The 27,821-nt window shown below is 49.6% G+C and overlaps 1 protein-coding gene across 3 annotated transcripts; it reads right to left on the bottom strand.

Annotated features, from left to right (window-relative positions):
• Positions 1–447: 447 nt before the first annotated feature.
• On the bottom strand, positions 448–27,784 carry Slc25a48 (solute carrier family 25 member 48). 3 transcript variants are annotated; one of them, XM_048334028.1, is made up of 7 exons: positions 27,667–27,784; positions 22,630–22,673; positions 20,567–20,638; positions 18,636–18,894; positions 7,916–8,173; positions 5,459–5,592; positions 448–781 (listed from the first exon to the last, which is right to left on the bottom strand). In XM_048334028.1, exons 1-7 carry the CDS (start codon positions 27,710–27,712, stop codon positions 659–661), a joined length of 936 nt encoding a protein of 311 aa, XP_048189985.1. In that variant the 5' UTR covers positions 27,713–27,784; the 3' UTR covers positions 448–658. The 3 variants fall into 3 exon arrangements, with proteins under 3 accessions (XP_048189985.1, XP_048189986.1, XP_048189987.1); XM_048334029.1 differs by lacking the exons at positions 22,630–22,673; positions 27,667–27,784 and adding an exon at positions 22,401–22,615; XM_048334030.1 differs by lacking the exons at positions 22,630–22,673; positions 27,667–27,784 and adding an exon at positions 22,410–22,615.
• Between the last annotated feature and the right edge of the window lie 37 nt (positions 27,785–27,821).

The following is a 27,821-nucleotide window of genomic DNA, read 5'->3' as shown; positions in this document are numbered from 1 at the left end:
GGAGAAGAAGCCACAGGGTGTGGGAGGAAGAGGCAGAGGGGACCCTGCCGGTGCCGTCCCTGAGGGACTGAGCATGGGTTCGCTCTGTGCAGGGCGTCCACAGTGCCCTGTGGTCCCAGCTGGGCCCTTCACCTGGTGGGAGTGAGAGGAGACAACCAGGTAGTTATGTTGGGGGTGGGGCACACCTCTTTCCAGCTGAGAAAGTTCTCTGTCGTGCTGGAAGGAGAGACTTACACCAAGGACTAGAGGACAAAAAGCTTGAAGCTAAGACAAGGGACAGGGAGGAGTGGGAAGAGGGCAGAGGGCACAGCCTGGGCTCAGACCCAGAGGTGAGAGAGGGTGGGATATGCAAGATGGTGTCACAGGAGAGGGAGGCTGTATCAAGGACAAACTCCGGGAAGAGGGCAGCAGGGAGTCACAGAGAGCAGGAAAAGCTAAATGCGCTTCCCAGTGTGAAGAAGCTGCAAGCAGGTGGCTGGGCTGGAGATAAACAGGTGAGGCCTGTGCCCACCTCAGCCCTTGGGAGGCATTCCAGAATTGGGATATGAGGACAAGAAGGGGTAGGAACTCCAGCCCCACCTACCACAGTGACAGAATGACATTTCAGACGGCCACATTTCCACGATGAAGAAAGGAGGTGCAGACTCACACGTGAGGCTCACGGGCTGGTCACGGCGTGGTCTCCACGGAGGGCCTGCAGTGAGAGCTCGTACCCAAGGAACATGGCCGCGCTCATGGGGAAGCCACGCACGGCGTTCACGGTGATGCCCCTGAAAAACACCTGTGCACAAGAGTTTGGTTAATGCCAAGCCTGGCCTACGCCCTCTGCAGGGAGGTGTCGGGGTCAGAAATAGAGGTGCTGATCTAGCTTTGTGCTGGCCCTGACTGGAGCCCAAAAGACCTGCACAAGCAGAGACCCAGGCCTGTCTCAGGCCTGCCCTAGCCTGACTCAGATCACACCTGATCTGGCACTCTCCTGCGTGTACTGAAGACTAAGGCAGGACACTGAGCCTCACAAGCATTTCTCTATGCTTCTGTTCTTCCCCCACTCCCTGATAGTCCTAAGTAAGCAGGGCACCCCAATCAGCCCCCTCCAAGTGATAGATGCTTCCTGTTCCATCCCCAAAGTGACAGAGGGAAGCCACTAGACCCACCACAGACTTGGGATAGGGACATGGCTTTCCCTGGTCACTGTGTTATTTGGGTGGGTGGCAAACTCTGTAAATGGAGGTACTGGCAGTACTAAGCTGCTTAGGTTGCACAAGAGACCAACTGAGGCAGTGCTTCTGACACCTCAGGAGCACTCACTGACTCTTAGTGCCCATCCTGGTTCATCATCACCTAGCAAGGAGAGCACGCCCCCTCGTTTCTACTAAGATCTGTGTCTGCCACTACCCATCACCAGTCCCCATCCCCAAGGATTACTAGAGGATGCTCCCCACAATCTCCTTAAATATCCATGCTTGGTGCTGGGCAGACGCGGATAAAATGAGAGCATTCATCATCTATTAGAGGAGAAAAATCACCATTCAGGAACAATTGCAGCATTGTCAGACAACATGGAGCACAGTCTATTGGACTTGGGTGGGGTGGGAGGATTTGTGTAATGTGTTAAGGAAAATCATCACCCAAGCCTAAATGACCAGAGAACCATCAGGGACAGGGTTTAAGCCTGCTCCGATTCTTGTGTCATCTCCTAAATTGAAGTCTTTTTCAGAAGGCAGCCGCCAGCCCTTTGTGCTTCTGTTCCCCTGGGCGCTGTAGTGTCAGATTAGGTGAGATCACTGTCATTGGCCCAGAGGTCAGGTGACCTTGGCCACCTCAGGATGCAGTGTGATCCAGGAAACCAACCAAGGGACCAGGCTGTGTAGGGGCGGGCACGTGACTTGACCAATCCGCAGAAGCCTCTCCCTTAGGGGTCAAATAGCATCCGGGTAGTATTAGTTTCCTGTCTAATGTCTAATCTCTTCAGAATTCCACAGGCTCACTTGGAGTGACTGAGTAGCAGCAAGGAACTGGGTCAGGCTCCAAGAGGAAAATTCCATGCCGGGTACCCGCAGAGCCCCTGTGGCCTCAGCTTGGCTCTGTTGTGCAAAGCTGATCCAGGCAGGTCCAGCTTGGAGTACCAGGCTCCTGTACCCCAGCAGAGCTCCCCTGAGCTAACTGAACCCACAGGAGTCAAGCAATGTGCAGACATCCTGGATTTGACCCCAAGCTGTGAGAACATATTCATGCTCCTGATGTCTTTAGGACTCTCCATTCCCCGGGAAGGGAAAAGTCCACACTCATCCTTGGTGTTCAAAGAGTCTTGTGGGGCTGGGGATATAGCCTAGTGGCAAGAGTGCCTGCCTCGGATACACGAGGCCCTAGGTTCTATTCCCCAGCACCACATATACAGAAAACAGCCAGAAGCGGCGCTGTGGCTCAAGTGGCAGAGTGCTAGCCTTGAGCGGGAAGAAGCCAGGGACAGTGCTCAGGCCCTGAGTCCAAGGCCCAGGACTGGCCAAAAAAAAAAAAAAAAAAAGAGTCTTGTGGATCTTATACATTCTCTGAGCTTTTTCTTCTTTTTCTTTCTTTCTTTTTTGGTTGGTTGTGGGGCTTGGATTCAGGGCCTGGGTGCTGTCTATGGGCTCACATGGGTGAAGTGTTCTTGAGATCACAAAACCCATCATCTGGCCTTTACTAGCCCTTAGGCTTTCCATTTTATGAAACACAGTGGCTTTTGGAAGAAGTAGTATCTACAATATATTTTGCCCCTATAATTTTTTTGAATTGACAATTTAGGAGCAATAGACCACAACATCTCAAAAAGACTATCACCCACTTGAATCTTTTACTTGTGTTTCTGCTAAAAAAAAAATCAAATGGAAAAATCAACAAAGGCCATACCAGAGCCTCTCCCAGCTACTAGGACTCTTGTTAAACAAAAACAAATATACAAAATTTTAAAGTATGGAGAACAGAAAATCTCTAAGTGTAACTATTCTTCAAACATAAAGACAGAAACAAAGTGGCCTCCATCTTACATCTTATGCCAGAGTACTAGTGCCAGGCCTTTCTTTATATACTGTGGTACTCAATTCGTGGCCTTTATCAGGGGACCATCAGTGTCTTAATTAACAGGTGGCGGCCAGGGGAGAAAGTGCATTTCACCTGTGACCTGATCAGGGCAGAGGCATTCACAATGCTTCTCCCCACTGGGTCCAGACCCCATTAGCACAGAGGCACACAACAGGAAGTGAAGAGTGACTGGAAGACTGGCTCCATCAGAACATGACAAAACTCCCCAGGCCTGAGAAGGTCACCCATCTACATCAGTGCTCTCAAAGTAGGCAGGAGCCCAGTTAACAGTGAACTTCTGAAAACTAAAGACTGTAGGCATTTCCTTCAGGAACTTTAGTCAAATCAGACCATCTACCCCCTACCAATGTCACTGTTAAAGACTAAGGGTTAGGCGTAACACTGATCTCTGATAGTGTAATAACCAGAGGGGCTGGAAGTCCTGGCACGCACTGACATCACTGTCATGTGGATCAGACCTGCAGGAAAGGGTGTGGCATTAAGGAGTGGTCATAGGTGGTTGGACAGTGTGGTCTGGGCTGCTGGAGGGGGTGAGGTGTCTGGAGTAGGGGTGGGGAAGTCTAGTAAGTCCCACCCCATGGTGGTATCACTGCCACAGTGGCACTTCCAAGTAGGCCTGGCCACTGGAGGGGGATGGAGCATCAGAGGGCCAGAGTGTGCAAAGGGGAAAGGGGGAGGAGAGGGAGGAGAGAGGAAAGCGAGTAGAGAGGAAAGCGAGTGGTATCTGCCAGAGGAGTGGAGTGGAGCTGAGGGGTGCGGTGTCTGAGCCTGCTGAAAAGCCTGAGGCCTGTGGAGAAGTCTGAGACCTGAGGTCTGAGGCCTGGGGCCTATGGAGAGGCCTGAGGTCTGCCGATAGGCCTGAGGCCTGAGGTCTAAGGCCTGCGTCCTGAGGAGAGGTGGGGCCTTCAGGAAGGATGAATAGAAAGAAACTTGGAGGTTTGGAGGTTGAGGCTGTTGCAGGTTTGGAGGTCAGAGTGGATTCTGGGTAATTATCCCAGGACAAGGTAGTCACGGGCCAATATCTGGGGGGGGGGGGGGGGGGAGGCTGTTCTGGTTCTGGGTTTTGGGTTGTAAATAAAATGTTTCACCCTTAACTGCATCTTCATGGATTTTTCTCACTCTCAGGTGATTTCAATAGTTTTGTTTTTTACTGGGCCCTTTGATCTGGCCTTCGGGGGAGTTTGCATCCTGCATCTTTCACACAGAATGGCAGCAATTCTCCTCTGGGGCCACCCAACAGTCTGGGTCATTCCCAAACACAAAGGGAAGACCAGGACCTCAGACAACTTACAGTAGAAGAGGCAGGGGCAGAAAGCGCTGTCCACGGTAACGGGTGAGACGTGGGCCACATAGGCACACGTAGGCACAGAAGCACAGTCGATTCTAGAGACAGGGGCACTGGGCCTGGAGGAATGGGGTGAATCATCTGGCAGGGTTGAAGATGGGTTTAGCCATGTGGAGATAGGCTCTGTGATAACAGTGACATAAATAAAGCATGTATGTATGTGTGTCCGTATGTGTGTGTGTATGTATGTATATGTATATGTGTATATGTATGTGTAATATTACAGACCACGAACTTAATTCTTCCCAAATGTTCTCCATGGATTAAGCCCGAAACGAAGCATCTTGCATACACCTAATCTCATCTAAACCATAAGCACCCCAGGGGTCCATGGTGGGATGATTAGTGAATTCATCAGCTCATGGGTAGGTGGGCCTAACCTTTGAACTCAAACTGTCAACTCTAAAAGCCAGGCAAAGGAAGCAAGACTACCCCTCCACACACACACACACACACACACACACACACACACACACACACACAGGTCTTTGTTCTGGGATAGAGTGGTGATGGCCAGGATAGGGGGTTGATGAATCTTCACCCACACAGAGGAGAAGAGCAGGCACGAACCTAGGGAACCAGATGGAAGTTCCTCCATTCCAAGCCCAGATCTCTGGGATGTGGACTTGAGTGAGGGGAAGAGAAGGCCAGTCAGGAAGCTTGGAGCTGGTAAGGGTGATGACGAAGGGACAGGCAAGCACAAGGGGTCTTTGAGTCGGCCTCTTGTAGGAGGGGTGGGGAAAGGCTGCCCACCCCATCTTGATGAGAAAGCAAACTGTGGTGACCTCAGACATGGGTGGGCCCAAGCCTTGCCTCCACGGCATATCCACTGTATGTCTGGGCACAGGGTGCTTGTGATCCATGAACTCATCAGGCAGGCCACACCTCCACCTCCTCTGCTGGCCTGAGATGTAACCAGGCAGGACAGCACAGGCGGTACTCCGGAGGGCGCTGGGCACATGGTGAGCTCCAGGCCCCGTAGAGTCCCCTGTTAAGGGCTTCCCAGTCCCCCAGGGCTGCCAAGGACCTTACTTTTAGGCCTTCCTGCTGGTAGCTCTGAGAGATGCAGTCCAGGACACCTCTGTATTTGTTCACATAGACGCCATCAGCTTGGAGTCGACTTTTCACAACGTCCATAGGAGTTGCTGTCCCCCAGGAAATGGCTCCTGCAGAGGGAGAGAAGGAAATGGTGTCAGGGTCTACGGGGGCCTGGCTCCCTGAGGACTCCTCCCATTCAGGAGCTCTGTAATCTGCACAGCTCAGGGTGAGGGCTTGCAGAGTCAGTTCCTGTTCTGCCCTCACAGCCCCGCTGCGGGACTCAACAGTCTCTCGCTTCCTCTGAGCCTTGGGTCCCTCATCTGAGAACTGGGTGGCAGTGCCTTACTTTATTATGGAGTTGCTCAGTAGATCCTGGGAACTGATATCCATGAAGCCTTGACCACAGGGCTAGTGCATAGCCAGGGCTTGGTGTATGCCCGTGTGATTAGCAACTTTTATTCTTTTTTTTTTTTCTTCCTTTTTTTGTCTGAGTCCAGGACTCAAATGCAGTACCTGATACTTTCATTCCGGGGCTGGTACTCTACCAATGGAGCCACACCTCCAACCCCTTAGCAGCTTTTATTGGCTGGCCAGTCACATGTTCCACAGTACCGCACAGCACCTTCCTAGGGCACAGAGAGCCAGGGTCTGTATGTGACCGGTGGCTTGCAGCTCCCTGGAGGCAGGATTTACTTTGGACTCAGAGAAGCAACACAAACATTTGCACGAAGGCTGCTCTCCAAGTAGGACTAAGCCTGGAGGTTGGGGGGTGGGGAGGAAGGATCAGGGATATTGGAAAGCAGAGATGAGAGAGTCACGGTCCAAAGCTAGCCTTGGCAAAGTTAGCAGGAAGCCCTATCTGAAAAAGGAACCAAAAGCGAAAGAATTGCAGGCATGGTTCAAGTGGTAGAATGTTGATACAGCACATGTGAGGCTCTGAATTCAACTACACAAGTACAGGAAACAAAACACAGCAAAATCCATACCGAAACCCCTCTGAACAAATTGGCATACACTAAAGAAAGGAATGACAGGTCCTGTTGGAGTGTGGGCACGACTGGGAGAAGGAAGCAAAACATTTAACTGATGACATCAACAACAACAAAAATGTGGAGAAAAAAGGAAGTAAGAAAAAAATCAGGAACAGTTTCTGTCCAGGTATGCGGCATAAAACCCAGAACCACATACCACTGGTCACAGTTGCTGGGTAATGAAGCCAGGTGACTTGGTTTGAGTATTTCTGTAACTCCTAAGGGACTCTGGGCAAACCCGTCAGGTTATTGTACAAACACAATAACCTTGGATGGGAAGAGAAAACAGATATCAAAGTCCAGGACAGCTGGTTTGTCAGGTTTTATATCTGTTGCTCAGCAGCTCTCAAAATGGACCTTAGCTCTCCCTGGGAACCTCTGCCTCCTGCCTAAGGCTTCTGGAAGTTTCTCTGATGTCCACTCCCTCCTGCCTCTGCCAGGACAGTGGGCTGCTCCCCTCAGGGCTCTCCTGGTGCTGTCCCCATCAATCACCACCAGGGCCCCTCTCAGCTGCTCTCAGTGGAACAGCGAGCAGATGGCACTTGCTGTCTTCCCAGCCGGCCAGCATGCATGGTGCTCCTCTTGGGAGCAGGGCCAGGGCCAGGGCCAGCTCCCAGCTTGCAAGGGCAAGGCAGAAAGCTATTGTGGGGAGGCTGAGACCTGAGCTTTGATGTGTGTTTGCTGAGATTAAAGTACACTTCGGTCCTGTGGTGTTGCAGAACAGAGTGTGGTCAAGTTGCCGCAAAGAGAACACCATGGTTGGAGTGGTGGAGATAAAGAGAGTGGAACCATAAATGAGGTCAGCAGTGTAGCAGAGCAGTCAGAAGGGCAAGCCATGGAGAGGATGTTGTCGCTCCCCCCTAAGTGAAGTGGGGTGTGAGAAAGGATTCTGACTAAGGAGGCTAAATCACAAGCCCACGGTCACAAAATGAGTAAGGGTGGATTTGAACTTGGGGCTTTCTGGCTGCAGAGTCCCTTCTGTCCTGTCTGTACTAGCTTTATGACCTTGGGTTATTTGCTCAGTGTCTCTGAACCTGAGTTTCATCCTCTGCAGAGTGGGGACATCGATTCCTACCTCACAGACCTAATGAAGTCCTTGCAATCCACCAGAAGAGCAAGCTATGGCTCGGCAATGCCTGACGCAGGGTGTAGATTGCAAGTGCCGGGCTGCCTGCAAGTCCAATGGACACATATAGGGACTGCAAATAGCACAGCTCCTGTGGGAAGGAGCAGAGGCCCAGAGGGCACACCCCACTTTCTGCTCTTCCTGGGTCCTTCCAGGCCTGCCTAAATAAGCCCTGCTGGATGTTGAAGAACCAGTCCTGCCTCCTCCCGAGGGCAAAGAAGACATGACAGGCTCCACCCTGCTCCACCATAGTGGCTGGCCCAGGAATGGAGCTCTGGCTGCTGTGGCCCTTACCTGCCATGCCGCCTGCCAGCCACACGGCACAGGGGCTGGGGCTTGCACAGGCCTCAGGTGTGATCCACTCACTTAGGAACACGTAGGGGATGAAGTAGAGGCAGTAGCCTGGGATGTCCCTCAGCAGCATGGCATTGGCCCCCCGGTACAGCCCTGCCAGGCCCTCGGTCCGCACGATGGTGGCCATACAGTGCACAGGCCCCTGGTACACTGGCGGCTCCCCCAAAGTCACTGCCCTGGGCTTCAAACCGAGGTTGGCTGCAAAGATAGGGGGGAGAAGATGGCAAGTGACCTAGGAAGGTAAGAGACTGGCCAGTCTCCAGCCCCAGGACCAGCCTAGCTCTTCACCGTTCCCAGTCACATGGTCTATCTGTTTTCACTGAATCTTTCTGACTGCCTTGGCAACTCCCACCAGGATTCTGACGTCCCAACATGAGCCGCTGCCACTGGCACCCAGACTGGAAATCCTCCAGCTAGGCAATAAGGACTAAAGCTGTGGGATTCCAACCGCTTTCTGGTCAAGCATCATTACAGATCTGACTGCAGAATGCCTAGGATTCATGAAGACAACTATAGCAAGCTCTTTCTTGAAGCCAAGGCTGGAAAGTCCAATATATTCTCTCTCTCTCTCTCTCTCTCTGTGTGTGTGTGTGTGTGTGTGTGTGTGTGTGTGTGTGTGTGTGTGTGTGTGTGTGCTGGTACTGGGGCTTGAACTCAGGGACTGGGTGCTGTCCTTCCACTTTTTTGTTCAATGCTAGGACTCTTAGCCCTTTACCATTCGATCCACAACTCCACCTGGGGCTTTTTTTTTTTTTTTTTGCGGGGCCGGGGGGGGGGGGGGGCGGGGGCGGTTCATTGGAGATAAGAGTCTCATGGACTTTCCTGCCTAGGCTGGCTTTGAACCATAATCCTCAGATCTATCTCCTGAGTTAGCGAGGATGCCAGGTGTGAGCCACCAGTGCTGGCCTGGTGTGGCCTTTTAACTCACCCAGAAGTCTGTGAGGACAAGAGAAGGTTTCTATCTGCCTGAGAGATATGCTCAAACTCATCCCCTATTCCCCTCATCTTGGGGAAAGGGTGAGAGTCCCAGACATCCAGGTCAGGCTAGCCACAGTGAGGACAGCAGGCTGAGCCTCGCTCACTCCCTTCATAGAAGTGGGCAGGGGGGAAAGGCACTGTGGGGGGTACAAGGCTCCTTAGAGCAATATCAGTCATGGAAAGTCCCCCTGGCCTCCCAAGGTCATTAGATACCCTTTCCTCTCCCAAACACATGGTGATGTTGCCATCAGATGGAAAAGATGTGACTGTCCCAATGTGTAAACTCCATCTGGGCTGCTTTCCTCTCCAGCTAAGATTGACCTGAGCAAGAGTCAAGGTTTTCAAGAATCAACTATTGGTGGGTAGGAGGTGGCTGTCAGGAGTTACTGATTGAAAGACAATGTGCACATAACCATCTCTTGTTTAGAGGTAGAGAGGTTGAAAGAACACTTGCTTAACTGCCAACTAACCTTGCTGGGGAGGAGGAGGTGGGGGGAACTGGGTTTGTTTGTTTTTTCCTTTTCTTTCCAGGATAAGCAGTAAGGAATTCTTATTCTCCTACCTTTGTGACCTGAGCAATCTACTATTCCTTGCTTGAGAATTCACCATGTATGACTATTAATATAATTGGCGTGGCAGCTACCATCACAGGGATGTTGACACAGTCCTACATTGACCCAAGTTTGATGTGCTAACTCAGCTTTCCATGATGAGAATGAAGTACCTAAGGTAAATACCTTATGGAGAGAAGGGACTTGTTTGGGTTTTCAGTTTGGGTGGTCCCTTTCCAAGATCAGCAGGCCCATGGTTTGGGGTCTGTCGTGAGGGAGCAGCTCATGGTGAGAGAGTACGGAAGGGCAACCCAGTGACCTCACTTCCTCCCGTTAGGCTCTGCCTCCTGAAGCCTCCACCGCCTCCCTACTGTCTCGCTTTGGAGACCAAGTCTTTATTTAATGCATGGGCCTTTGGGGGATCACTTGTCCAAACCCCAGAAACTGAAGTCCCACCCCCCCTAGCTCCTTCCAGCCCCCTCCCTGCTCTCAACCTGGGTAGTTGTAGCTTTCAGGAGATTGCAGGATAGTGTCCTGACACAATGTCCCTTGCTTGGGGATTTCAATGTTGGCAAGTCACAGGTCAACTAATCTGCTTTGTCAAAAGACCCAAATCTAACCTTTTTTCTTCTTCAATAAGGAAAGTCTTTTGCACAGACATCATGACTCTTTACTCCTAAATACTTCTGAACCCATTTCCTAAGAGTAGGAATGTGGTCTGATAACTACAGTACTGTTATCAGTTTTATATATCTACATTGGTAATACTTTTATCTAATCTGCTATCTATAAACTGTCATTTGACCTCACTATAACCTCCCTAGCATATTCTCCCTCTGGGACAAAGTCTCTCATCTGAAACATCCAGTTCTTTATCAGGAACATTCACACAGCCTTTTCTATGACACCAACATTTCTTGACAGTCCATCCCCCTCTTTCTCTTTCTTTTCTTTTTTTGGTCCCAGACTGGGACTCAAACTTAGTGCATGATACTTTCACTCATTGGCTAGCAATCAATCTATAAACTGAGCCACACCTCCAGCCCCCACCTCTTCTTGTGAACAGAGAAACCCTCATTCAGCATTTGTCTGAGGTTTCCTTGTCACACACTGACGCTAGGAGAGCTTGGCTGGATTTCTTCCCATACCTGTCCTATCTTTTCATTGGAGACCAGTCCCTTTCCTTAGCCACTAGGCTCAGCTTCCTCTGGATTTTTATCTTCATTTATATTAATTAATTTCTTAACTAAGGTATAATGGACACTCACTAAAAGGTTAAGCTCTTAATTGACAATTGCTTTGAACCTACATTACCATGCCTTTCCATGAAAATCACTTCTTACACTTGAGACAAACGGCCTGCATAGGCTGAGCTAAGACTCAGCCTGCAACTCTCTCCTGAGGTTCAAGTTCAAAGACTCCATGATCAAAGAGGAAACATGCACTGGGGAGCCCACTTTGAGGGACAGTGGGGGTCATGCACAGTGACATACATGAACAATTCCTATTGGGACCACAAAGCACAATGTCATCAGCTGCATCACAACAATACCATTGGTTAAGTCCAAAGTCAGTCACACACACACACACACACACACACACACACACACACACACACGCGCGCGCGCGCACCTTAAAACCAATTATACATTTGCACTAACAGTCCTCTCATTCAGCAGCCCAGCAGGAGTGATAGAAAATGGTGACCAGATCAGTAAACCACTGCTGACAATGGACAATTGAGTTTTCTTCCAGGAAACAGTGGGAAATCTTACCAGTTGCCACCACGGTGCCAAGACCTCTCTGGTGTGGGTGGGAGTGGGGGCTGGAAGTGGGGAGGTAATGGGCAAGTTACTTACGTTGGCCACTAGCAGCAGGCAAGTGTGGGGTCAGAATTAGCAGTGGGTAGAATGTAGTTGGTGAAAACTAAATTTTGTTAACTCTTCAAGGCTGATTTGGGAGGTTACTGGCAAGTGGCTCTTGGAAATGCATAGGCATGCTTCTAAAGTGAAGTCCATTTAATTTGCCCAGGATTTTCTTTTTCTATAATGAGGGTACGTCAGACTGCGGTCATTTCTTATCATGAGCACTCTGCCATGAAGATCATTTTGTTCTGCCTTCTTTAGATCAAGGGCCCATTATCTCTGACTGTTGTAGATATGGGTTGTAGACCTCGGAGACTCCAGAGGCTGGTAGTTCCTTTGTTTTCCCAAATTCAACTACTGGCCAACTCCAGCTCCTGCTCTAAGACTAGTGGGATGTTCAGTGTCACCCCCCCAGTTCACCTCCACCTGGAGTAGAGGCCTGCCTGGTTTGACAAGCAAGCCCCTTGCAGGTTTGTCCTCTCAGCCTCCTCCCTCCTCCTTTGGTCACGTGCCCCAGCCACCCAGCCTTACCATTCCTTCTCCCTGGACCAGGACGGCTCTCTGAAGGTGGTGCCTCTGCAGGAAGAGCACGTGTGCAGGTTGGGGTGGGGGTGGGGTCTAACTTTGATGCTGTTATTTTCTGGGTGTGTCATTTTGCCCTTATTGGGGTAATACATTTCCTGATGACAGAAACACACAATGTGGCCTATTTCTGACCCCTTAACCCAGTGCCCAAGTCCCTGAGTCTCTCAGCATCATCCCATGAGCACAAGGGAGTAGTGGAGCAAGTCCCAGCATCGTGATCTCCCAGGTTTATGGGCTGCACTCAGCATGCATCTGAGACCCATGTTGTTGGACCCTTGGGCTAAAGACACTAAAATAATTCCCCAAATCACCCATGGCCCCACCTACAGCACTGATCCAAGATGTTTAGTAGCATCCAGTACCATTATGGTAGGTCGTCACTTAGCAGACAAGCCTGGGGTTGGGTTTGGACCTCTCGGACATGTTCCCAGGATTTTGCCAATGGGAAGCTGGTGCCCAGATCCAGTTTCTAAAGAGTCTAGCAATTTCCCCAGGACCTTGAGAGCCAAGACAGGCAGGTGCTTTAGTAGGAAGATCCCTGCATGGGGGTAATTTGCATTGTTGTTCATCCGCTATGGACTGCACAACCCTACGCAAGGACTCAACCTCGCTGGACCTTGGTCTTCTCCTCATCTACAAAAGGGGTGGAGGATTCATGCCTCCTCTTCAGGTGGAACACTGTCCACCTCCTTCGGCTTCTGTGAATACGAAAGGAGAATGCTGACAAATCACTCAATTCAAATGTGTGTTGCAGAAATCCACTTTCCTCAAAGGAAATGGCTATCATTCCTATGTTTATTACCCTGTCCTGCTATGACTCTAAGTTCTGAAAGTGCTGGACCTGCCAACCTCAGGTATCCTGGCCTGCAGCCAAGAATACTGTGGAAGATCACTGATGCTCATCTCGAGCCAAGAATAACCAAGACTGACATCAAGTGCAAAATCAAGGACAATACTAGCTCTTGTCAATTGATTCCAACAATAAACAACATATCACCCAAGTCACCAACACAAATAACTCTCACAAGGGTTTATTATGTTGCACTTACCTTCATGAACCTCTGGTAGCTATGTGGGACTACAGTTGGAAAAAAAAAAAGATCCAGTCTAACTGCCTAGAACTCAAGGGCTTCTTTTGAATTGCATAGCTCTATACCCAGCCTCTCCATATGCCTCCTGGACTGCTAGTGCCCCAATTCAGGGCTCTCAGTTCCTACTGGCAAACCTAAGTCAATTTAAGAAGGCCCAGACTGAACAGTCCTGGGCCATCTTCAGGATGCTGTGTCCCTTGTCATGTTCCCAGGCTTTGACTTTCCACACAGTTTCCCTTCCTTAGGAGTTGGATGGGGCCATGTATGACCTTTCAGAGGTCACCTTTCATACCTGCCCTGCACTAGGAAAGTCTTGGAAACTTCTGCTGCTGCTCCCCAAGGCCATACTGCCTGAAGGAGAGGATTTTTTTTCTTGAGAGTGACACATCTTTATGATAGCAATACAACAATTTCCTTAGTCAAATGCTGAACTTAGCGATACAGCTCTGGAACTTCCTAGTGAGGTAGCTTCATATTCTGGAACAGATTTGATGGTCTCCCTACTTACATTTCAGCACAGCTTTCCATATTGTCTTGGCATATACAGTGTAGGGACTCTCCCCCAGCCCTGGCCACAACTGTCCTCTTTCTCGATCTAGATTATCATATACATGATGGAGCAAGGCCTCTTGACATCAACTCCCTCGATATTCTTCCTCTTGCTCCCCCAAATTCCTCTTTTCTTGTTCTTTTCCTCCCAACTTGGAAAAGAACTTTTTCTTCTTTTCCTTCTCCAATCCATCTCTCTTTAGCATCAGTTCTCCCCACTCCACTCCCTCTCCCCCTAGTTTTGACACCATCGCCTTGGGGCTCTGCCCCTGGAGTGTGGGAGCCCAAGCAAGTCACACAACCAAGCCTCACTTTCCCCACATGTAAAAGGAAGACACTGACAACACATCTTAAAGAGCTATGATGCTTGTTTCCTAGTGGAATGTGCCTTAGCCTGGCGCATGTGCTGTGGCCTCAGTGACTGCTGGGTACAGCTGTTCACCCGCTGGACTCTCAGCTCCTCCCCACATCCCTTTCCCTGGCCTTCTCACCCATAGCCACCCTCTTTCCTAAGCCTGCCTGGCATTTGCCCCTAATGTCATCGCTTTGACTGTCACCTCTGTGCTTGGTGCTCCCTCTGCCCATCTGTCTAGCTTGACACTGTCAGGCTAGCAGACACCTTGCATAACACCAATGGGGCCAAATTCACTATGTTCTCACTGGAACCAGTCAGGCTCTAAAACAGCAGTAGTGACAGCACTGCCTCTCACTACTTCTACACCAAGCACTGTCCACCATACCTCATCTCATGCCTGGGTGCTGTCCCTGGACTCCTTCTGCTCAAGGCTAGTGCTCTACCACTTTGAGCCACAGTACCACTTCCGGCCTTTTCTGTAATGAATTTGAGATAAGAGTCTCAGAGACTTTCCTGCCCCAGATGGCTTCGAACCACGATCCTCGGATCTCAGCCTCCTGTGTAGCTAGGATTACAGGTGTAAGCCACCAGCTCCTGGCAATAAGGTAAAGCCCAGGCTGGTCTCAAACTTGTGGTCCTCCTGCTTCATCCTCATTGATTACCAGCATGCGCCACCATGGCTGGACTGGGGCCATTTCTGACACACTCATGCATGCTCCTTATGTATGGCTATTTGTTCTGCATCACTAGTGCCTTTTGTCCACCCCTTGATTCCAAGCCTGGGACCCTGGGCTGGGGTAACCTCCACAAGCTACACACTCCCTCAATGGCCGGGTCTACCCTCCCACCATGCAACGCTGCCTGAGTCTTTCTGGTGCCCAAACCCCTTTACTGCCTGAAAGATTGAATCCTAATGCATCCATGCTCTTCAAAACTTCACATCCGTGCACACCATGCACTGTAAAATTAATCAGCTGCATCCCTGGCCCCATGCCTGCCTTTTCTGCCTCTGGCACTCATCCTCCCTATTATGAAACACTCTCTCCTCCATGACTCCACTCAGCTCTCAAGTCCATCAACAGCCCTTTCCTCATGAACACAGCTAGAGGGCCTCTCAACCCCTTCATAGGTGCCCTTCTTCCTTCCCTATACATATGTATCCCTCCACATACACACTGTGAGCCCCACCCAGGCAGAGCTGTGAACCCAGGACGAGCTGTGAACCCAGGACCTCTGCTTTACCACTCCATCAGACTCTGAGGGGATCTCAGGAAGTGTTTGTGAAGGAAGAGAATTCCAGGAGTGAGTCCTAACAGAGGCAACTGAGCAGTTGGACCTGATAAAAGGTTGGCCAGATGACCAGCCTACAGTCAATGGTCAGTCCCCCCTGCTCCTCTAAGCACTACCCTCCTGCTGGGTGTGGGTTTTGAATGAAAACACAGACCTAAGAGTTCCAAGGCTACCTCTCAGCCTCTGAGATAGGACTCTGCCTGGGAAGTAGGGGGGCATCTCTGGTCCCAGGACCCAGCCCCAACTTCAGGTTCAGGCAGACGCTTTGTTAGGCTCATGGCCATGCAAAGGGGAGTAATGACGTTAAAGGTACATCCCACCAAACCTGGGCCCATTCTTCTAGCTTGTCTTCAAGCAGCACAGGAATCTCTTCCCCTGCCCCTCCCCTCCCACCTAGCCATCCTGAGTACCTCCGGTGAGAGGGGAAAGTTTGTACTATGGATCACTTCTGTTCGTGTGTAAAGGTCCTCAGCACCAAATGGAAATTCCCTGAAAACTTCAGCAATGGCTAGTGCCATGTTGTCAACCTTTCTTTCTTTCTTTCTTTTCTTTTTTTTTTTTTTTTTTTTTGCCAGTCCTGGGACTTGGACTCAGGGCCTGAGCACTGTCCCTGGCTTCTTTTTGCTCAAGGCTAGCACTCTGCCACTTGAGCCACAGCGCCACTTCTGGCCATTTTCTGTATATGTGGTGCTGGGGAATCGAACCCAGGGCCTCATGTATATGAGGCAGGCACTCTTGCCACTAGGCCATATCCCCAGCCCTGTTGTCAACCTTTCTGAAGAACAATTTCACAGTGTGCACCAAGAATCTGAAAAATGGCTGTCCCTTTTGACCCACTTAAGAGTCTAATAGCCCACACACTTAGAGAGAACACGAAATGAAGGCAGCTCTTTATGAACAAATTTGCTGGTCACATTCTGTTTGGGGGAGAGAACAAACTATAAACAGCCTAAGTGGACACCAGTGGGAAGACTGTTAAATGACAGGTTCACCAATAATACTGCTGAGGGTCAGCGTGTGTGTGTGTGTGTGTGTGTGTGTGTGTGTGTGTGTGTAAGAGACAGACACAGGAGAAAGAAAATTGCACATCTATTTTGGAAGTATGGCTTGCCTCTTTTAAATAAGTTTATATGCTGTTTTAATTATATGAAAAATGTTTCTGCTACAGCACTGGGTACAAAAGAATATAAGATTGTCTCTATAGCATGAGTACGAGCTCTTAAAATCTTCACAGAAGAGGACAGGGAGCACATTAATATGTCACTAGCAGAAGTGGCCTCTTCCAGATTACACTCAGGCGGAAGGTCATTTTGTTCTTCTCCTCCAAAGTTCCAGAGCCTGTAAATTTTCAACCACGGCTCATCACCAATGTTCCCTTGGAAGTTACTGGATCTCTGCCACTCATCCAACTAGACAACCTGGGCCTTTATCTCAGAGTGGCCTCTGGCCCACCTTTCATGTGCCCCAAAGCAGAGAAGCCAGCGGCCAGCTTCAGTGCATGCGAGCGGCCTCTTACACCATGTGTTCATTACCCTGAAAGTGGACTGGCTACTTGGGGGTAAAGCCACAGGGCACGTGTGACCCCATGGCTACCCGGAGAGGCTCTTGTCAGCAAATTCACCACTCAGAGAGGGGCCTGACCCAGTGTGCAGACTCTATACTTGCTGTCCACCCTAGCCCTGTTCTAATCTGTGCAGTTATCGATAGGCTGGGGCTACACAAGTTTTGATTTCAGTTGAATCATCTAACAATTTCCAACTGAAAATCTCACAGAAAAGTCAAATTCTCTCTCTTTCTCTCTCCATCTGTGTGTGTGTGTGTTTAAGAAAAATCAGAAGAATCTGGATGCCTGTGACTCACGCCTGTAATCCTAGCTACTTAGGTGGCTGAGATCTGAGGATCATGATTCAAAGCCAGCACAACAGGAAAGTCCACGAAACTCTTATCTCCAATGAACCACCAGAAAACCAAAAGTGGTGCTGTGGCTCAAAGTGGCAGAGCACTAGCCTTGAGCAAAAGAGCTCAGAAACAGCATCCAGGCCCAGAGTGCAAGACTTATAACTGACAAAGAAAGGAAGGAGAGGAAATGAAAGGAAAATCCGAGGTTCTATGCATTCAGGCATATGGCACCCTCCGGTGGGGCAGTCATGCCACCCCCTGGAAGGAAGGGAGTCCAGTGTGTCACAGTCCTATTTCTACTACATGCCAGATACCTAAGATGGCTTTTGCAATTGCAGAGGAAGGTGGATGGTGCGTTATATTTCTTGATCAACCTAGAGTGAGAGGGTCGTAAGTCTAAACAAAACCAGGAAAGGGTACACTTCCTGGGTAACTCTGCTTCCTGGTCCCAACAAGTCTTTGTCTTTTCTACTTCTGGTCTAGAAAGGAAGAAAACTACATCTGTCCTCATTTCCCAGAGAGATTTCTGGAAGAAAATATGCCCAGTGGCATAGCTACAGCATCTATTAAACCCTAGGGCAGCAGCAGAGACTTCATCAGTGAGCTCCAACAGACCTCCTCTTGGAGACAGGGGCCTCAGGCTGTGGAGCCACTCTGTGCCTCAGTCTCCCCAGTGAGAGGGCGCTGACCAGTCACTATCAACAGTTGCTCACATCCAGGATCCATATGAATCAGACATGTGAGGTGTGGTATTTAGCAGCCACCATGCTCTGCTCTGCACGACATATGCCTGCCCCTTCTCTCCACCTCGGCCCAAAGCCACTGCTAACATGAAAACGGGGGGACACGGGGAACAAGAGGCCCACTTGGGGCTAAGGAATGGCTGCATTGCACACTAGGAAACTGTACACCTTAGCGTGATGAAGGCAAGGGAAGGGGAGGACGAGCCAGGCGTGCGGGCTGACCTGCTGTGCTTCCTGGAGTGTGGGTCAGGTGAGGCTAGGACTGTAGGTTCCACATGGGGTCTGAGCCCCAGCCAAGGCTCCACAGTTTTGGGCTCATGCTCATACTCTGCTGTTGTCATTATAAAACTCGGTCCCTTTTGAGGAAGAGGCTCCTGTGTTTCATTTCACACTGGGCACTGTCACACTCTGGTCTTGGCTCGCCCTTGCTGGGTGTGTGTTCTTGAGGAAGTACCTCAGCCTCTGGGATCCACAATTTCCTCCTCTGTCAAATAGAAGTCATGACAACACCTGCCCCGTGCGCTTGTCACAGAGGTAGATTCAGAGAAACTCTGCAGAGCCCTTCACTGGGACCTGGTACATGCCTTTGTGGATGGCGGTACTTAAAATAGTGCTAATGTCGGCTATTCCATGATAACATACACACCTGACCACTCAATAACAAGATATTAAAAACTGCATCCCAGATCTGACTACCCAGAAAAGAGTAACAGGCTGCCCAGGCACCACAGGCTCCCCTCCTCTGGCCTCTTACCTTCCCGAAATGGCTGTGTTTGCATCTGTAGCCGGATCTTGATGAGGTCCACAGGCCCACCCAACCCGACTGCGACCAAGCCAGCCGCCATGCTGGCCAAGAGCAAATCAGACAGATGGCGTGCAGGACTGGCCTCGGCCTCCCCACAGCGGTGCTGGCTGAGAAACCTCTGCAGGTTGCTGAAGACCCCAAACACCATGGAGTTGTAGACAGCGATGCTGGCCAGGGGGAAGGACATGCCCTTGAAGAAGCCGGACACCTGTAGCAAAGCCCAGAGAGCACGAGAGTATGAGGCTAGGGGCACACACCCTCCACCCCTCTGTCTTTGAGCCAGGAACAGATCTCCCGGATGCCCTGAGCCTGCCCTCCAGGGTCTGCAGGAGATAGTAGGAGGGGCAGAACCACCCACTATGGGTCTGATGAGAACTTAGAGATGTTGGGGTGGCCACTCCCACTCGACTGTGCTGTTTTGTTTTCTGCATGACAGTGTCTTAGTTGGGCATGGGTGGACTTGCATCTGCACAGTGTCTGGAGCTGGCTCAGGGGACACCAGGGAGTCCTGGAATGCCCAGCTGGCCAAGCACTACGCACACTTTCTTATTTGCCACTGACACAACTCGCCATGTGAGTCATGAGGGACAAGAAAGGAACAGTCCCCATGCTCACTGAGCTCACCATCTGGAGGTGATGCAGGGGATGGGCAGTTTGCTAAGGACAGACAAACTGACAGATAATTATAGTTTCAGCCTGCAGGCTCTTGGAAGGGTTGGGACAACATACCCTTGTCAAAGATGAAAAATTTCTAGGAAAAAATTGATGGTACCAACGGATAATGTACAAAATGGTGCACAAAACCAAAATGCTGACCATGTGTGCTGCACCTGGTTGCCATAGACAGGACATCTCACGCATGTGTATAGACACACACACACAACACACACACACACACAACACACACACACACACACACACACACACACACACACACACACACACCCCTCTGGGCTCTTCCTCCTCCATTACAAGGGCCTGTCAATAACTTAGGACATCCAAAGTCGTCACTAAGGCTGTAGGGTTGGGATGCTGGCTGTCAGACACTGTGGGGAATGTGGGCCAAGAAGGAGAAACAATGGCCACCTTTCAGAAGACCTAGGAGTGGCACAACATTACCCTGGAACACCAAGTCCTGGGTTTACAGTGCTTGCTTACTTCCAAGCCACCAATCAAGAGGGGAAGACAACACCAGGAAGCCAGGCTATACTTCTCTGTTGGACAAGCTCAAGGAACTTAGAGGAGGGCACTTGTTAGAATCAAGCCAGCAGAGACAAAGGTCATGATGGGCCAGGTTTCTGGGACTCAAGGAAAACCCACAGAGCTGTGCTACAAACAAGGCTTGCACTTGACTGTTTCTTGAAACTTGGTCATTTCATCCTGAGTACATTTTATTTCCAAGACCCCTAAAGTGTGACTTGGGGAGTCACAGGCTAATTCTCTCTCCAGAAAGGAGAATTCTTCCATTTCTCCTGTGAAGGGGCACAGCCTCTGTCGCAGGTAAGTGATGACATCCACATCAGGCTTGCATAGGTCAAGGGCAGTGTGTCAGCACCCAGCATATCCAGCCCTCATTCCTGCTTGACAAACTAACAGGGTACCTTGTTTTTGTAGGAATTTTCCATGCTGTGGTTCCAAAACTCTTCAAGCTTTCTCCAGGGAGATCACACAAAACCAGTTTCCCCCTCTCCAATAAAGTTGGGAGTGACAGGGACAGTGGATAGGTAAGTTAATATAATGTTTGTAGAGTGGTGTGAAATTTAAGCCAAAGGTAGTGATGAGCAGGAAGGAGCACGCTCCTATCTGACATACTGGTGCCTGGTCCCCAATCTTGAGGAGGCCCTGGGAGGTCTCACCCAGCCCGCCCGAGGGACACTTACGTTCTCCCTCTGGTACACCATGCGGATGCAGCTAAGAGTGTCCCCATAGCCAGTGCCGGCCTGCAAGCGAGTCTGTGGAGAGAGGGAGGTGTGGGGAGCGCCAGCTCAGTGATCAGTCACATCTCAAAGCCCCAGAAGATTCCCCGGGGACGGGAGGAGGTCCTGCCCAAAGGGGCCATCCAGGATGCAGTCCTGGGTTCCATCCTGGCCAGCAGGCTCCCCCTCTACCATCCCAGTCAGCACAGCTCATTGCTGGAAAGGAAGGCCAAGGCCAGTTAGCTGTGTGACAATAAGAGCCATTGCCTACATGACTCTTGCCTCTTGAGTACAGAAGCCAAACTGTTTCTATCCTATCTTCTGCTGCTGTCATTCTCCCTCTTGAGTGTTCTTGGGGACATCTGATGCGTAGGTGTGGTGCTGGGGAATGAAAGCAAGGCCTCGTTCATGATATGTAAGTCCTCTACCACTTGATCCACACCCCCAAGCCTTTTTGTATTTTGTTTTCAGATTGGGGCTCATCAGCTTTGCACAAGCTGGCCTTCAATTTGCAAATCTCTTGCCTCAGCTTCCCAAGTAGTTGGCATGCGCTAAGTTGCATCTCATCTCAGCAGGATAGGACTATCTCTCTCCTGACTCTGTCTTCAGTGCCTCTGTGACCAACCGAGCCATTTTATAGAAGAAAATAAAGGCTTTGGGAGGCGAAGGGCGATGCCCTGCACTGCGGGAAGGTTAGATGGTGAAGCCAAAGCAGCATATGATTTGGATGTGCCCTGGCCTTTCTCAGTGGGCAGAGACTCAAGAGAAAATGTCAGCCAGGAGGATGTTCCAGAGTAAACAAGTGCCTGGCCCTTCCTGTGCAGATGAGGTGGCATCCAAGCCAGAATGTAGGGTGGGGTTTTAGGTGATTAGAAAGGCCACACCCTGTGCAGGGAATGGCTCGGGTGGAGGCAGGGAGGCAAGGACACCTGGAAGGGGTCATGCTTGGGAAAGGCCACAGGGCCAGCTCTGCTGAGGCATCTGGTTTTGGATTACAGCTGTGGTTTCGACCAACTGAACACCCTCCTTCTCTACAGAAAGAGTTTCCCCAAATATGGAAGACAAGAGGCTGTTCTGCTTGTCAGGAAGGGAAGAGGCGTGATGGCTCTAAGAGGGGCTCACTGCCCAGCAAGGAGGAGGATGACTAGAAAGGTGTTATAGTAGCCACCTGAGATGGCCTCAGAGATTCTGTTTGGTGTGCAATGCAGGCAGAGCTTTAGAAAGGGGTCTGGAAATCAGAGGTGAAGGTGGGTGATGGATGGCCATGCTCCCAGGGTACGGCTGAATCCTGCTGAGCACTGGGGACGGGTGATAGGGTGGGATGGGGTCAAAGCCCATGCCTTTGCAGATACTCATTCCTCAGTTTTTAACCCATGGGACCTGATGAGCCTCCTCCTCACTCTCTGGGCACACCCCAATGCTGGGAGGCCCCTCTGGGCTCCCACGTCCCCACACCTCCTCATGCAATAAGGCTTCCCATTCCCACCTTCCCCCCAAGTTCTAACCCGGCACTTACGCCCTCTGAGGGCTGAGGACTGACCCGCCTTGCCAAAAATCTGCTCGACAGCTACCACCCAGGACCAGATGCATCACAAAGTTGGTTGTGTTGCCTTACCCAAGCATTGATTCCCCCTCCCAGTGTCCCTACCTCCCTACCTCTGCTGTGCTATTCCCCGGCACAAGGTGTAGCTTTTTTAATCACCCCCAATCCAACCTCACATGTGAAGCCTTTCCTGAATGCTCAGCTCCACAGGAACCTGGGGGACACTTGCCAGCGCCCTGCCCTGCCCCTACCAACTTGCAAGACCTGCAGGCAGAGAAAAGACGTTCACAGAAACAACATCACTGCCAGCAAGCAAGAAGAGCCATTCCAGACCAGGCCTCCAGCACCCCACCCCTCTGAGCCCCAAGGCAGAGAGCCTGCCCTCAGCTGGAGATTCTCAGGCAGATCAGAAACAGCAGGCCATCTGTAGGGTGGACCCATTCCAGAGCCCTTCCTCAGGAGCAATGGGAAGCATGGCAGCTACCTTGACGGTGTCCAGAGGGTGGCCAACGAGGACGCTGGCTGCACCTGTGGATCAAAGAACACCTGGTTATTTCCATCCTGGGAATTTAAAATTTTTTTTTCTACCAGCTGGATCTTGAAATAGGACAGGTTTTGGGAACACATATTTACTCATTTAGTCACCAATTGCTGGCCAGAGGGAGCTTCCAATATACTAGGCACTGGTTTTCAACTGCCAAGGAAGGTAAAGAAAATGGAGTCAAACCCAGGCTCTACCTGGAGAAGCATCGGTGCTGAGACATTGTACATCCATAGGAGAGAGAATAGAGCTAGTACCCCACCTTACACAATATCCAAAAATGACTCAAAAAAAAAAAAAGTAAAACAGATCAAAGGCCTAAACAGAAAAGATAAAGCTAAAAAACCCTCAGACTCAGATACAGGGGAAAGGTTTCATGACCTAAGATTTGTGGTGAACTGTTAAATATGACATCAAAGGTACAATTAATACAACAAAATACAGATGAAATGGACTTCATATAAATCAAAAGCTTTTTGTCCATCACAGGACAATCTCAAGAAAGTACCAAGAACCTACAGAATGGGAAAAACACAAGTCGTTATACTTGGAAAAATTCTAGTATCTAGACTACATTAAGAGCTCTGTGGGGGAAAATAAATGTTTGAATGGACAAGGGATTTGGATAGACATTTCTCTAAAATAATACAATGGGCAGGATATACATGAACAAATGTTCAAAATCATCATTAGGGAAATGTTTATCAAAAATACAATGAGATTCACATTCATACCTGCTAAAATGGGTATATTCTATTTTTACAAGGCAAGTACTCTACCACTAGGCCATATTCCCGGCCCCTATATTCTATTTTTAAAAAGGAAAATAGCAGATATTGGCAAAGATGTGGAGAAACTGGAACTCTGTATATAACAATGTAGAAAACAACTTGACTGTTCCTCAAAAAAAGCTACACATGGAATGAATACCAGACCCAGCAATTCTTCTCTTAGATATACACCAAAGAATTATAAACAAGTATACCAACAAGTACATGCATGCACATATACAAAAGGTGGGAACAGGCCAGGCACCAGCATAATCACACCTGTAATCCTAGCTACTCAGGAGGCTGAGATCTGAGGATCATAGTTCAAAGCTAGTCCAGGCAGGAAAGTCCCTGTGAGACCCTTATTTCTAATTAACCACATGAAAACTGGAAGTGGTGCTGTGGCTGAAAGTGGTAGAGTGCTAGCATTGGGCAAAACAGCTCAGGGACAGTGTCCAGGCCCTGAGTTCAAGCAATACATCCAACCACAACAACAAATAAAAGGTGGGAGGGCTGGGAATATGGCCTAGTGGTAGAGTGTTTGCCTCCCATATGTGAAGCCCTAGGTTCAATTCCTCAGTACCACATATATAGAAAAGGCCAGAAGTGGCGCTGAGGCTCAAGTGGTATAGCGCTAGCTTTGAGCAAAAAGAAGCCATGGACAGTACTCAGGCCCTGAGTCTAAGCCCCAGGACTGGCAAAAAAAGTGGGAACAGCCTAAGAATGCATCAATTGATGTATAAGAATAAACCATGATGTGCCATACAATGGAATATTGTCTAGTTATGAACAGGAAAGAATTACTGAACCATGCTAGCACACAGGTGAAGCTCAAAAACACATTAATGTGAAGTGAAAGTGGCTAGACACAAAAGACAACATTCTGTATAATTCTACTTATATGAGTGATCTAGAATTGGGTAGTCTGTAAACACAGAAAGCAGGTTAGTAGTTACCAGGCCTAGGAGGAAGGGGAATGGCTGGTGATGGTGTAGTTAGTATTGGATCTTCTTTGGTCTGGCTAAAAAATAAACTAACTTAAGTCCAATAAAGTTTAAACCATTTGTTCAGCAAACAGCAATGAAGCAAGTAAACTCCAAAGCAGACATGGTTCAAGAGCACCTCTACCAAAGGCACTTAAGATGGGGGTGTCTATAAGAGAGACCTGGAAATAAAGTTGGGAAAATACAGTCAATGCTGGGCCTGTTGCTGTATGTCTGTGACTCCAGCTATGTGGAGGCCATAGACAGGAGAATCTTGGTCTGAGGCCAGCCCCCTGGTAAAAATGTGAGACTTATCAGAAAAATAAGCAAAGCCAAAAGGTTGCAAGAGTGCAGGCTTAACAAGATGAAGGCCCGAGTTCAAATCCCAATACTACACAATTAAAAAAAAGAGGGAGGGAGGAAAAGAGGAAGGAAGGGGGGAGGGAAAGAAGGAGAAAGAAAAGATATCCTAGATGATTTTTTTCTTGTGCAAACATAGAGTGTGCTTACACAAGCTTGGGTGGTGTCATCTGCTGCACACGTGGCTGTCTGGCCACGGCGGGGCCATGTGGTCCACACTGACTGCAGTATCCTTAGGGAATTCATGATAGCATTTGATTGTTTACATAATTACATGGTTACATCCTATCCTGTTGGATAGGCTATCTTACTTGGTTACTTCTGAGTACTTGAGTTGAAATTCTGTTACTTATGATCTAAGCATTTATAAGAAATAGTCCAAGTTAACTTTCATTTACACCTGCAGATGAAGCAAGAGTAATGTCATTTATGGAGCACTCATTGGCTTTGTCTTCTCTGAGATTCTTCAGCCTTGGGCACCATTTTAATTTAACAGTTACCAGGAAAATGCTTTGGAACTACAGTGAGGTGACAGTTTCATGGCATTGTAAAGGTACTAAGTGCTTCTGAATTGTGTCCTTTAAAATGGTTAATTTTAGGGCTGGGGATATGGCCTAGTGGCAAAGAGTACTTGTCTCCTATACATGAGACCCTGGGTTCAATTCCTCAGCACCATATATACAGAAAACGGCCAGAAGTGGCACTATGGCTCAAGTGGCAGAGTGGTAGCCTTGAGCAAAAAGAAGCCAGGGACAGTGCTCAGGCCCTGAGTCCAAGCCCCAGGACTGGCAAAAAAAAAAAAAAAAGGTTAATTTTATATTGTGTGAATCTCAATTTAAAATGGGGAAGGGCCAGCCCTGATGGCTCATGCCTGTAATCCTAGCTACTTCCTAGTTATTCAGGAGACTGAGATCTGAGGATCAAAGTTCAAAGCCCAGCCTGGGCAGACAAACCCAAGAGGCTGTTACCTCTAATCAGCAAAAAGCCAGAAGTAGAGGTGTGGCTCAGATAGTAGAGTGCCAGCTTTGAGAAGAGAAAAGTAAAAGAAGAGCATGGAGGCCCGGTACACAAACTAATTCATTATTTAAAATTAAAAGAAAGTGAGAGGAGGTGAAGGAAATATCCAGCAAGTTTTAATTTACCTACAGGTTACTTCTCTAAACCTCCCTTTTTAAAGGTACAGAGTAAAAATAATAGATCTTGTTCTGTTGTCATAACATGACATAAGTAAAGTGGCTAGCAGAGAGCCTGACCTTTGGAAGATGCTTGGAAAAGGCTGCTGGCCCTTCTGAAGGTTTTTTTCTTTTCTTTTATTCTTTTTTGTTTTGTTTCAGATTCCTTGATAAAACTGAAGGATGCACTGGATCTTTTCACAAATATATATATTTATATATATATATTTATAAGTAAATATATATATTTATGCAAATTTTCAAAAAAGTGGATTCACGGTTTATTCTGGGAAAGGGGGAGGGCTAGACTCAACTGTCTGTGGGTCTGGGAGATCTTTCTGGGGGTGAAAATGTTCTATCACTGATTTATAGTGGTGCTTAAACCACTTGCTAAATATACTAAGATTCGCAGAACTATATACATTAAATGGGAGAATTTTCATGGTATGTAAAATGAATCTCAACAAAGTAGCTTTAAAAATATGCAGAGCATGGAAACCACACCTGACACCCTCTAAGAACCCAATGTTAATACACTCACCATCACTTTCCATGAAGGCAAAACGAAGACATGCTAGCATTCACAAAGAACCATCTTGGAGCCAGGCAGCCTATGCCAGGCATGTGGTGATGATGGAGGAGGTTTGGTCTAATCAGGGTCCTCTTGAGCTCTGTTGACCCAGTTACCTCTCCAGGCCAGTTCCCCAACCAGCCACCTGCAGCCTACCAAATCTGCTCTAATACTTAAGGGGTGGCAGAAGTGCTCCCCTCTTCACCTGCCTTTCCAAATGATTGAAGGCTTGTCTCAAGTGGGCATGGATATGCTCAGCCTGGACTGGTAAAATGAGAGGACAGAGCTCAGCCCAAGCACCAGGGGGTGTGGAGGGAAGAGCCAGGCTGGAGAGAAGCCAACTCAAGTCTGATGTGTTTCTTGCTCTTTTTTATCTTAGTTTATTTTTTTTCAGATGGAATGAACAACCTTCTAAAGATTGTCTTAAAGAAGGTACATATATATACATACAATAAAGTACCTCACAGTCCCCCATGCAGCCTCCATACACACAAAGCTGGGAAAGGAGGGATTCACCTACTTGAAAGAACTGAAGAGCAAGGGATGGCGAAGGGACTGCCCTGTCCAGTGGCTCCAGCAGGAGGGTGGTGTCCGGAGGCCAGCAGCCCCTTAGGGCCAAGGGGGCTCCCTACCATCCCTGGGCACCTGTGGCTCCAGGGCTCCCCATCCCTCGCGGGGCACCCTGGGTCGCAGCGCCCCCTGGGGCCAGTTTGATCTTGAAGCCACTCTACTCCCATTCCCAAGGGCTGCGGCCCCCAATTCAGGTATCCCCCCCTCCGTTAGGGTCAGCTGCACCTTTAAGGGGCCACAGCACCCCCGTACCCCCCCTTCCTCCCCCCCCCCCCCCCCCCGTCACCTGGCGGTCGGCCGGGCGGGCGTCTGATTATTAAGGATCAAACTCATCAAGCTCTCCCGGCCCCAAGGAGGAGGAGGCAAATGAAAAACGGGAGCGAATGACTTGTGAGCTCGGGGGGTGGGGGGTGGGGGTTCAAGGTTCGGGGAACTGCAGGACCACCCGAGAACCCGGGTGTGCGGGGTGTCCCTCAACCGGCGTCGCCGCGTGGGGCGCAAAGTTCCCGGGCGCCCCGGGGGCGCTGGGGTCGGCAGGTCCCCGCGCAGCTCACCTCCGACCCAGCCCGCTACGAAGTCCTCCAGCTGGAAGCTGCCCATGGCCAGGGGCCCCGCGGCCGGGGGTGTCCACCTAGTGTCCGCGGGGCATGGCCCGGGTGGGTCCCGGCGCGCGCGCGCAGCACCAAGGCGGAGTCTTGGTGACTCCGCG

Source organism: Perognathus longimembris, chromosome 25 (assembly GCF_023159225.1).
Source record: "Perognathus longimembris pacificus isolate PPM17 chromosome 25, ASM2315922v1, whole genome shotgun sequence".
In the NCBI taxonomy this organism is placed as follows: domain Eukaryota; kingdom Metazoa; phylum Chordata; class Mammalia; order Rodentia; family Heteromyidae; genus Perognathus; species Perognathus longimembris.
This window is presented reverse-complemented; position numbering and strand designations above follow the sequence as displayed.